This window comes from Caenorhabditis remanei, chromosome X (assembly GCF_010183535.1).
Source record: "Caenorhabditis remanei strain PX506 chromosome X, whole genome shotgun sequence".
Lineage (NCBI taxonomy): Eukaryota > Metazoa > Nematoda > Chromadorea > Rhabditida > Rhabditidae > Caenorhabditis > Caenorhabditis remanei.
This window is the reverse complement of record NC_071333.1, coordinates 6,079,663-6,092,110: the sequence shown is the minus strand read 5'-3', so window position 1 is coordinate 6,092,110 and position 12,448 is coordinate 6,079,663. Positions and strand designations below refer to the sequence as shown.

Sequence of the window (12,448 nt, the reverse complement as noted above, 5' to 3'; positions counted from 1 at the left end):
GTCTTACAACATTGCCCCAAGATTGGGAAATACTTTTGAGTCCATCTACAACAGCTGGTCACATTTTCTACTGATATGTAGTTGATCATATCTGACTTTGTTCAGTTTGCATTCAATGTTGGTCAACGATCTGCCACCTAGAGTTGAGATGTTCAAATGAGAACTTTTTTGGAAGAAACTTTCTTAATGTGACCATGAAAAAGAAAACGAGAACAAGAGCAACCAATTATCGATATATCTGCTATGCCAGAAATTTGAGTAGATGAAGAAAATAGTTTTTCTAATGCGCTTTCGTAAATTCCTAAAATTAACGAGGGAAGTCTTTGGAGGCGCCACTTTCAAACGACCTATAAAATTAGTTATTGGTATTTTCGACCACGAGGAGTGCATTTCTCTCATCAAAACCGGATACATGTCTCTGTGAGCCGAGTTATGAGCTTTGAAATTTTTCTTATGAATAAGCTTTTTTACGTTGAATTCCAAATTGACAAGTAGTATACGCAAGAAAATCTCATTTTTGCAACGAACAAACACAGGATAACCGCAAGTAAACACAAATCGAACCTCACGGTTCCGTATATACCGCCGATTTAGAAATCCACGTGAACAGGCTTAGACATATGAAAAGTTTCAGTGCTCATAACTCGGCTCCCAGAAACATTTAGCAGATTTTGACTGCAGAAACAGACTCCTCGTGGTCAAAATTACCTATAACCAAATTTATACGTTGTTTGAAAGTGACGTCTCCAAAGACTACCCTTGTAAGACAAAGCCGGTGTGATCTTTTTGAAAATGAACAATTCTTCTTGATGCACTTCTTATTTCTGTTCCATTGAATTTATTAAATCAAGTTTCTGAAAGTTTTCAAATCTGTCTGAAGCAACAATGATATCGAACTTTTGCACTTTTCGAACAACCGACGTCTTCCCTCATTATTTTTTTCAAAATTCCATGATGGAAAAACCTCAACCACTTGTTTCAGCAAAAATGATGTTTCACTTTTCAATCTTAACTGGAATTCACTCATGTTTGAACACGTCAATTCTTCGTAAATACAAATAAGCAGGAAACTTGGACCTAGCGTTCCTCTTCTCATTCTGTAGATACAAATAGTTTCAGAGAATGCAGCGGCCTCTTTCTCATTATTTTCTCATTACTCTCGAAAAAAAACTTTCTTTCCCGAGTAGTAGAAATGCTGAGTGCACATGTGCACATACTAAGAAGATTAGAGATTACAATTTTCAGTGTGATCTTACTTGAATACATAAATTGTAACAAGCTCCACATTTTTTCAAATTGAAAAGACTAACATTTCTTGGGATACGGTAGTTTGCAACCAATGCAATTGATCATACAATCAACTGATTTTTGTATTTTCGGATGTCATTAGAATGATTGAAAGGTTGTTAGACTAATCAGTCAAAGATTCCAACAAAACCGGTTGCTTTCTTTTACCGAATCTTTTTTTGAAAACAAAAAAAAATGCAGAAAAAAGTTCAAATGATAAAGAAAGTAAACAATCTCTGACGAAACATATTTTGTGTTCTGATCAAACTAAAAAGTACAGTAATCCTGACTTATTGAAAATTTTAATTGAATACCAAGAGATATTTAGAGCCCAAACTGTGACAACATCTGAAAAATTTATACAAGGAAGTTAATTAACGCAAAGCACAGTTTCCCATTTAGCATCTTTATTAACTTGAACAATATCTTGAGCTTCATTCCAAATGCACATAATTCAAGAAAAATTTCCGATCCTTTTCCAAAGATGCATTGCAGTCTTCCCCTGCCCACTTGCAGCCAGAAGCGAGTATGTTCTACTCTCACGCGAATAAAAGAAAAAAGAATCAAGAGCTTCATCAAGAGTAGATTTGAACAACGCCCTTTCCAGTCTCCCTCTTCTCTTGTCAAAGAATGTGCGCATTGAAAAAACGAGCCAATGTGTGCTCTATCAGAAGTAGCAGAGAGGTTTTTTGAGAGTGTGACTGAATATAGGTGATCAAGTTTCTTACTTTGGATAGCAAGACTAGAAATTGAGACTCTCGGTAGTTCGTCAAAGGCCACCTCAAAAATGTCGCTATTTTTTGTTCATATACTTACAATTTATCTATCGGACAAAAAATTGGTTCATTACAGTTAGACTACTTTCATATGTACAGTATGCCATGTCGTTTTAGAAGAATCGTATTTTCTCTCTCAAAGCTCATATGATCTGTAAAAGGAATATGTACCGTTACAGTAAATTACCCAGACTCGTCACGGGCCGGGTCAGGCCGTTTTGAAACATTTTGAGATTTTGAATTTTTTTTGGAGATTTTTGGAAATTTTTTGAAAAAGTATAGTTTTCGAATAAAAATTTAAAATTTATTCAGAATGTGAATATGTATAATAATTTAAGCATTTTTACTCTATTTTTTCCAAAAATTTCAAAACAACATTTGGTAAAAAATGGGTACCCATTTTTATTCCGGGACGACCGGGCCGGGCCGGGCCGGCCCGATTTTTGACAAGTCTGAAATTATCTAGTGTTTCTGAAACAAAATTTCAATTCTGCCTATTGACTCTCGCAATCACATTTGACGTGAGTATGCAGTCCAAATAAATATTTGCATCAATTTACCTCTGAATCCTTTCCGACTTGATATAGTAGCAATCGTACCGTTTGCGTCAGACAGAAATAAAGTGCTCAGCTTGTCAGAAGATGTGCTGTACAGCTATTGGTTTTTTCAACGACCTCCCCTTTTGTTTTTGAAAGTTAAAAATTATTATCCATTCAACATTGCCAAATACCTGGCCGAAACCTTTGATCTCTAGTTGATATTATTTTTGATGTAAAATGAAATTCGGGAATTTTCAGTTCTGACAATTACGGTAGTTGCGCAACATTGCATGAGCCAATGATTTCCAAACTTATACATATTCAGCGTAATTTCGGAGTTTCAACTTTTTGTTGTTCGTTCCACCTCTGAAACTTCTCCACTAGAGTGATTTTACCCGTAAACAAAACTCATTCTTGCTTGCCAATATGATCTTTGTAACTTGTAGTTTGATTGTCGTCGCCTTATTCTCCCCAAAAACATTGTTCTATTTCTTAATCCCTCTTTCTCCTTTTTCCTCTCCTTTTGTCTAAAGCCCACGGAGATTCATCTATTATTCCAATTAGCTATGTCTTTTCCATGTGCTCTTTGACATCTTTACCTCCTCCCCTTTTTGTGGGTTTTCGTGTCTTCCACAACGTGACAGAAAACAATAAATTATTCGAAAAGAGACATGGAAACATCTCTTGTTGAAACAGAAATTGCCTATTTCGTCTGATGGTCGTCCATAAAAAACGTAATAGCTCCGCCTATAGACAGAAGCAAAAAATGAAGAAAAGGAGCTACGGATAAAACGCTTCTAAAGGAGAGAGCACGCTAAGAAGCTTTTGCTATTCACAAGCCACCCAGAGTGTTGTTTTTGTTTACGGCTTCTTCATTTTTTTGTCTGCCACACGCCCGTATTTTCCTCCCTTTTCTATGTCTAGCCGCCGTGTATGTTTTTAGCGGCGGTTAGCGGGGTCACACATATCCGATCTTTGCATGCTTTCTCACTTCAATTTCTAAGGTTACTCATTTTTTTGATCCCCATTTCTCTTCCGTTTTCTCCTTATCTGCGGGAAGAGAGATGCTATCCTTCTTCTTACCCTTTCCCTTTCTTTTCTCGATTCTCTGCGCGCGTTCATCACGGCGCCTAGTACCTCGATTTGCCCGAAAAATTCTCCATCTTTCTCTCTCAGTTCATCGTCAGAGGGTGTTGGTGACAAACGAAGCTTCTCCAAAAAAGGCATTTCCGCTCTACACATTTCTCTAACTCTTTGGCATTCTCTCGCTCCTATCGATTATAAGATGAGCCAACGACTGCACATTTTTGAGCTTTTTTTTGTGCTCCCACACGCTCCTTGTCTGTCCTCTTACCGATGTGAGGACAGGGGCCAACCGCTTCTTCAAATTGATGCAAGAAGATTGGGGTAGAGAGAAGAAAAGAAGGAGAAGAAGAGTAAGATGATTGAAAGCAATGAGTAAAAAGGGACATATGAAAAGGGTGCAGACGTTTATCGCCAGAAAAACTTTTGAACTTATTTGTCTGATATAAGACTAACGCGCGGCTAACAAAAATAAAGCAGCTGTAGTGTTAGTTCCAAAACATGCATCATGATCAACAAAAATGTGTCATTTGGAATATCCGTCACAGCTATAATTTCGTGGGAAATAAGATGTTTTTACTTCTTTCTGACCATGTCCTTTCGTTCCAGTTATTCCAAAACATGACCTTGTCTCCACAAGTTAAAAGCACAAAAAACATTTATTATGCTTGGTCACATCATCTTGGTGACTGCAGTAATTGCCTTTTTTCTCAATTGTCGTCGGTAGTCGAATTGTCTCGACACAATATTTTTAATGAAAACGCGCAAACTGGTGTCCTCCAAATTGAATACCATATAAATTTTCCAAAAAATTGAGGTCAAATGGCTATGTTAGAACAGTCCTTCTTGACAGTTGCATTTTTGTTGCCGATAACCCTATCATGATGACTTTTTCGCTACTTTTTGAGAACGTGAAGAGAAATGTTGGGGTTACATTCAACGCCGCAAAGTTTTTTCTCATCGCAATTGATCTTTATTTCTAATATCGATTTACGTTTTGATTGGAAAAGCGAATGTCATAAAGTTTGTGAGTTTGTGATAAAATTTAGCATTATTCGAAGGTCAGAACTGTTGAGTAAAACAACGAATACTTTATAGCGTATCTATTTGTTGACTTCGTTTCTAGTGTCATAAATTTACAGAGTAGAAAAATATTATTCTTTCTATTTTAAACGAATATTGACAAAAATCTATGTATAAATTTGAAATGATACGATTGTTTGCAGAATTACAAAACTTACTTTGGTAATAAATGACCTTCAAAACCATTTTCCAGTAAAACTAACGCTAAATTTTAGTGAACTCTCATTTCTAGTTTGAAGATAAAATCAGAAATCACCTCCTACATTCCCCTCGTTTTCCCATACCCCCCCAACTTACCAACGTCTGCCTTCCCCACAAAGAAAAAACCTCTACTACGCAGTAGTAGTTACATCTCACATTCACATCATCCCATGCAAGCATGGGTATAATCAAAAATAGAATAAGACGAGTCTGAGAATTGAAAGAGGAGACGTGAGATCTACTGACGCGGCGGTTAGAAAAAAGAAAAAAGAAGAGAAGAGCGGCGCCGGAGGCAGTGGAGCGGGGTGGCCTTGCCACACACATACACGCGAGCCTTCATCTCTTTTTGCAGGGCTCACTAACTGGGTGTCCCACATCGTTTTTTTGTTGTTGAGAGAAGAGTCGTTGGGCAGCTGCATTTCTGTGTGACATGCCGTCCATCATCCACTCAGTTGTTGCACCCGGAACATTGATTCTGGCGCAATTGTTGGTAAAGCTTGAATAGGAGTGACTCATTGATTCGAAATGACTATTCCTATTGTGGGACTCCCGCGTTAGGTTTTCATTTCTGCGTTTACTCAGCATCTTCCACATTTTCGAAACTACAAATGTGAACAAAAACGACCTTGTAACTAACTGTTGAACCGTCTGCGCCTAAAAGATTTATGCAAATGCGCTCTCTCCTGTTCCCGCCTCTTTACCTGTGTTCTGTTTGAAATTGAATCACCTTTCATTCCTTCCATTGTCTTCTTTTCTCAGCGCGATTCCCTTTTTTTCATTATTGGCTTTTTTGGTTTGTCATTCCTCCATTAGTAGATCTTTGTTTAATTTGAGCGTTTTCTTATCCTCCGACCAAATTGAAAAAAAAAGTTTTCCCTTCTTTCCGTTTCCGTTTTTTTTTGCTGACATGTAGACCAAAAGCTAATAAGACGAAAGACGGGCGCTTCTGCAATAGAATTTCGACGTTTTTCGTTCAAACCTTATGTGTTCACTGTTTTGACTTGCAGATTTTTGTTTATAGCATGCAAAACTTCAAATTTTCGCATAAAATAATGAATCGGAAAAAAGAGAAAAAAATGCTTTCATGACATTTCGGAAATGGTGATCCATGACAACGCGAATATGCTTTATTCCATCCATCTTGCCTTTTTCTTTTCCGTCATTGTTGAGCGTGTAATTTTTTTTCTTGAACTAACAACCGTTTTTCAGAATTGTTTTTCCTCACTATCCAGGATGGCGGAAGGACCACCAAATCTCTTAGGTAGGTTCAATTTTTGTTATGACAATTTTTGGACTTTTTGCATGATATTGTTAAATGTTACTACAACTCAAAACATAGCTAATGAGGGACTAAAAAAGTCAAACCGACCCATTTACAAGTGTTGTAGTCTCAGTGAACCGATCCGCATTTTTAGAACAAAAAATAATTTTTACGTTATTGAAACCAGGCACGACTCATTTAAAAGTGTATACAAAAGCGTTCTTTGTAAATCACAAGCAGAACGTTGTACAGAAAAATATCAAACTAATTTTCATTCGTTCTACGAATAATTGTACACGTTTTTTGGCACGACCGAAAATATGAAACTTTTTGAAACATTTCACAAATTAATCTCAAATTTTTAGTACGTGCTTCTCAGATTTTGTTCGGAGCCCACTATAGCCAGTCTAAACTGTTACACAGATTCCGAATTCACAAAATTCTTGGCTCCTCAAGACACATAAAAAATCATATGGAGGAAATGTTCACAACAATTCTGAAAATTCAATTTCGACGGAAGGAATCTCTCTGAGACGGTAGCTCAAAATTTTCGTGACAATTTTTTTTTAATTGAACAGGCAATTTAAAGACTTTTCTTCTGTATCTTATTAATGGCAAATTGTTGCACTTCCTTGTTTCCAAGCTGAGTTTCGGACAGTAGTGGGCGGACACTTAATAAATATGTACGATTATTCTTAGAAGGTGTTGGGTGTTCATATTGTCTAATGTCAATAAATGCATTTTTTCTTCTGTGCAGAGAGTAACAGCTGGATATCTGAGTTCCTCAGAGAAAGGGGTACTAATTGTTAGTTGCCGAGTCATGTTGAAAATTTACAGGAGGGGGAGGTGAAACAGTATCCACTTGATTTTCTACAAACTTTCTGTGTTACCTGATAAAGGGGTGAAATTTCAAATTTCTAATGTTACTTCATAACACAACTGAAACTAACTTCCATAAAATTTTTATACTTTTCTCATAACAATAATTTTTAACTTTTACTCGTCTTTTCAGCAGGAAAAGCGGGGATGTTGGCCATCAGAGAACATCTCAATTCCCACAAAAACCAAGGACTGCGTGATCCGGATAAAGATAACATACCACCAGCGTCTGATCTGTTTTCTCAATATGGACTTCTGAATTTCATATTTTCAAAATTCCCAAGTGTTGCTAACATGATCATGGAAGATCAAATACAGAGACATTCGGATGCTTTGAAAATACAAAAACAGCTTTTGCAATATGAACCAGCCCTTGCATCACTTTTGGTTTCAATATCACTGAACCCATCTCACCCATTACGCCATGAAAGAGAATATCTGGAAGTGAATAGGCTGCTCAATGAAAGTTTTCCACTATCGACCGACAACAATGCGGATGTTTTAAACTGGAAGGCACAATTAGATGTTGCACTGCTCAGTTTTATAAGAAGCACGATGATTTGTACATCTTTCATCAACAATCCAAATGCAAGAGAATCATTGAGTCCATCTTCTACGACATCATCATTCAGCTCTACCCCATCTCCTATGATCTACCAAACGGAATCAATGAGAAAATATGACATTTTCTATTTGGAAGATATTCGTGTACATGGATTCAACCAGCGCGGACTTGAAATTTATATCGATGAGATTGCTAAGGCTCATAAATTCTTCTTGGCAAGAAAACTGTCAATTTTGAAAGAATTGGAACCAAGCTCAAAATTAGTTGTTGGAGTGTTCACTGTTCTGCTCCGAGTCAAAGATGCACCACCAATTTTTTTAGGATATCAAGGTGAGAATTTAACCAATGTTAGCACTACCAGTTCTGTGAATTTTACAGTCAGAGGTGATCATCTCAAAAATAACAATCAGACAACCGGAGTCGATTTCTGCAACGTTCACCCAGTCATTTGCATTCACGAAAAATGTCACAAAGAGAATAAGTGCTGTAAGTTTTACTAACAGATAATATTTCATATTGTTCAAAATCTAATTTCAGCTGACTCACATGGCAATACTGGCAGCATATTCGTGAAAGTAGGTTCGGTTGATGTTGGAGAGCCACCATTGGCAGCTAGAAACACTTTTGACTTTCCAAAAATTGAGATGGAGTGGAGAAAAGAGGCATTGAAGGAGGCTTCGGGTGCTCCAGGCCCAATGAGAAGAAACAAATATCGCGAAGATAAGAGCTTTCGAAAGAATGAAAGATTTTCTTGGAAGCCTCAATATTTAAAATTCCTAGCGAATGAGTTCAAAAAAAGAAATTCTTTGGATGAAGTGTTGCTCAAAGAGCACTTTATTTATGCAACCGATGGTGCGAGTGCTGAAGGTAAGATTCTGTCAGATAAAGAATAGAAAAAGGTGATAACATTTTCAGACTCTCTTCTTCGATTTGACGATAAGTTGTGCTTAGTTTTTGGTTTCTGCTTCCCTAGTATTTCTCTAACATTCAACTCTTCAACTACCAATAATTGAAACGATTCTCATTTCCATTGTTTTATCTTTTTCTAATTGTCCTCTTTATCATTTTAATTGTATCGTGCATCTAATGGATTTGCAATTTTTCTCTTACAAAAAGAGCAATCGGGCTCTGACCATGTTCCTCCTTTTTTTTTCTATGACTCTTTAACTTTCCCGGTTTGAAATTGAACTGTAATATTATACTCATGACAATTAATAAGCTCAAAAATTGAGCGTTTTTCTATATTACTCTTAATTTTTTTCATTAAATGAATCTCAACATTTTTAAATTTTGAAAACAAAATAATCAATTTCTAATTTTCTGTTTGCCTAATATGTTTGTAATCTCCACCTCCGCACCTTTTTTTCCATTTTCTGTTCAGTTTCTATTTTTAGTATATCAAGTCAATTGTATTTTTTGCATATCGTCTAGATAATGCACCCTTCTCTGCGATCTTTCCTCTCTGAATCTCAACCCTTGTCTCCTAATTTTCAGCATGTAGTAACTTTTGTAGTCAGTTTTATTGCATTGTTGTCTTCCTGTTCTGTATTTCAAATACTTCCTTTCAATTGTTTCCTGTCAAAAAAAATTCCGGATTGTTAACCTCTTGCTTCATTGTTCTTAAAAACAATATTGTTCCGATAATCAACAATTTCAAATAAAAGAAGTTAAATTGGGAATGATTTGAACCAAGTTTAGGTGTTCTTTTTGAGCCAAGCGTAGACTTCATCATAGACGATCAACATGACAGCACCTCCTGGACCCAATCGCATCACTTTTGGCAAAAGACCTTTGTACAATGCACCGAACCTGAATAGAACGGTGAATTGGGGATTGTTGACTTTATAAACAGAATAGTGTGAATAGCGTTTTAGTTTGAGAAAAAAAGAGTTTGATAATAAACATCTGAGAAGCTAGTGACCACATATGCCATTTTGGGACAACTGGTTTCAATATGAAGTTTTGAGTAATAACCCATTTCATCGCTTCAGAAGGTTAATTCCACATGTCCCTTTATGTGTCGAAATCATTTTTTCCATAGCGTATCAAATGTTCCCTTAAAGATCAACCTCCATTACCTTCTAGGAATATGAAAAATGACTTCCGTATTCGCTTCGTTTTTCCACCTGGCCCTTTCAGTTTTCAGTATTTTTTCTCACGTACACATCAAAAAGTCAATCTGAAACGTACCCTTCCTCCTTGTAGACAAGTGAAATTGTTTGCATAGTTCCACTATATTTTCTAGTCAACGGATCCGGTTGTGGGCCTTGAATTCGACTCTTGGCCACATCGAATGGAATGTTGAAAATAGATGCTAATGAACCGGCAGTGAATCCTAATCCAATTCTGCCTAATAGGTTTGCTGATGGGTTTTGCTGAAAATTTGAAGCATTTAGTTTTTTTATAGAAAATCTTCTCAAAAACTGACTTTAGCATCTGGAATGACATCTTTGCAACTATGATACAGGCCAAAATAGACCATATTCCATGCTCCATGTCGTCCAAAGGTAGCCCCCAATCCACGATAGAGGCCACTCGTTCCAAACCCTTCCGTTTTGTAAATTTCCCTAGCCATTGCCGCCGTCGACTTTTGCTGGAACACCGAAGATTAATAATTCATTCGTTCAACTTTTTTTTTTCTTCTCAGTTTCCTTTTCCCTCAGACAACATGCGAACCGAACAAGAGTCGGAAACCAAAGTCTACCTCTTTGACGCTTGATTTTCTGTCTGCCTGCAGTCTCACTTTAACCACTTCGGATGGGCAGATAACGATGGCCTCAGTGAGTCCAGAAAAGAGACCAGCGAGTGACATTGTCTGAAAAAGAAAAACAGATTATGTCAGCCACATCATAATTCTCGTCCAATGTTCGCTCAATTCTCGGTACGGTATGCATGATAAGAAACTGATAACACGTAAGACTCTCTGGAGTCTCACATTTAGGTCATTTTAAAAGCCAGAATTATCATGAAAAAACGTGTTTTGGTTATGGTATAAATAATCCTATCTATAAACTCGGTTTAGCAGTAAACTTACCACCGGCACGGGAATATCCGAATGAGTAAAAGCAACTTTGTATTGTTCAAAAGTGAAGAATTTCGTAGCCCGTTTCGGAGTCTCTGCCAGAATTGGAGGAAGGATACCCTGAAAATTTCAGTATTTTTTCATTCGCATCTGAGATGTTTTGTACTTTATAGAACCCTCCGATTCCCTCGTTCTTGAGTGTTTTTACAACACAATCCATCATTCCCTTGTCCTGCTGTCCTAGTTGAAGACGAGTCTTCACCACATCCAAAGGGTACATAAGACATACTTCCACGAGACCTGGAAAAATCATTTTTGAAATTGGAGATAGATGATTTTGAAAGTTCAAAAACCGCGGTTTGTTGCATTGACCTCATCATAATATGTTTTCTCATCTGATACAGTAAATTTTGCTAACTTTCAAAAATCATTTATTGTTCTACCTGATGACGACACAAACATACCTATGATTTTTGATATGCTAGATGTTTCCTTTTTTCAGAAAAGTTGTTTCTTGTGGTTACCGATCACAAATGATCAAGCCCTAGAACATGCGGAGAACAAGTGCTTTTATGATTTTACAAAAAAACTGCGTACTCGAAATAAAAATTCTTGCGTATTACATTACAGTGCGGGTGTAGAGGTAGAGGTGATAAAAACTACACCGCGAAAATGTTGTGAGTCACTTGATTGTTGTTCTCTCGTGGGTTTGAACCCACGACATTGGCTTACCTGCGGACCCGCCAGCTGTGATTTGTCTGCCGCCCTCTTTCAACTTATCAGTCACACTCATTGTGCTGTAAAGAAAACAATTGAATAAGAAAAGAGAGAATGACGGAAATAGAAATAATCTTGTGACAAAGTGACAAAACGTTTAGTAATCGGTCGTTTCCCAACAAGTTGTTCTTATTTTGAACGAAATAGAATTATTGGACTCTTTTCAGTTGAAGAAGACGGAAAGTTGAGTTCAAAAGATGCAATTTGTCTTTCGTTCTAGTTTATCACTATCTGTCATTTCAAAAAATTCTTCGCTGATGCGGCCAGAAATAAGATGAAGAAAAAAAAAACAAAAAATCAATACAGCGACAAAACCGTCAAGACCGTCGAGAAAAGAGGCGGAAAGGCAACATCTGTACACCGGCACACCGTCCTATCTCTTTTTTCATCTAGCGAGAGAAGAGTAGCGCACATCGTTCTGTGTGTTGTGTTGCGTTCAATCAAAAACAGTCAATGAAACAGATAGAGAAACTGATAAATGTTCAATGATTTCTATACTAAAACAACAGTATTGATATAATTGTAAACAACATCAAATATAGGGCATCTCACAGAAAGGACCCTCGAAAAATTTGTAGAGATTTATTTTCGACTATTTTTTGGAAATTTCTACAAGTTCTAAAAAAAAGACATAGATTCTAAAAATAAAGGATGACCAAACACTATAATATTTGTAAACATCTTCGAAATTCAATGAAACATCAGTGAAATAATGCAACTAGGTCCGTGTCCCTCTCTGCTTGGAAAACAAAACAAAACACATTGGAGAGTCCTTTTGCCACGTGAGCTGTTTGAAAACACGAGTATCTTCACATCTGCAAAAATAAAAGATTCATTTTTCATGATTAGTGTGTATCTGTTTTTGAAGTAAACATTCGTGATCTTGATCTCAATCAAAAACATACTCCGCAAAAAAAGAAGAGATTTATCTTACTATCCCTTTGATTTCTGAGATGTTCCGTGCCTCTATTTCAC

The 12,448-nt window shown here is 36.8% G+C and overlaps 2 protein-coding genes across 2 annotated transcripts; one reads left to right on the top strand and one right to left on the bottom strand.

Moving 5' to 3' along the window:
• Positions 1–7,256: 7,256 nt before the first annotated feature.
• GCK72_023163 (uncharacterized protein) lies at positions 7,257–8,567 on the top strand (the record flags this gene model as incomplete). The annotated part of the gene is made up of 2 exons (XM_003103270.2): positions 7,257–8,160; positions 8,212–8,567. 2 exons carry the CDS (start codon positions 7,257–7,259, stop codon positions 8,565–8,567), a joined length of 1,260 nt encoding a protein of 419 aa, XP_003103318.2.
• Positions 8,568–9,368: 801 nt separating this feature from the next.
• GCK72_023162 (uncharacterized protein) lies at positions 9,369–10,976 on the bottom strand (the record flags this gene model as incomplete). The annotated part of the gene is made up of 6 exons (XM_003103246.2): positions 9,369–9,483; positions 9,865–10,049; positions 10,103–10,267; positions 10,379–10,489; positions 10,709–10,816; positions 10,863–10,976. The coding sequence occupies 6 exons, from the start codon at positions 10,974–10,976 to the stop codon at positions 9,369–9,371; spliced, it is 798 nt and encodes a 265-aa protein (XP_003103294.2).
• Positions 10,977–12,448: the final 1,472 nt, after the last annotated feature.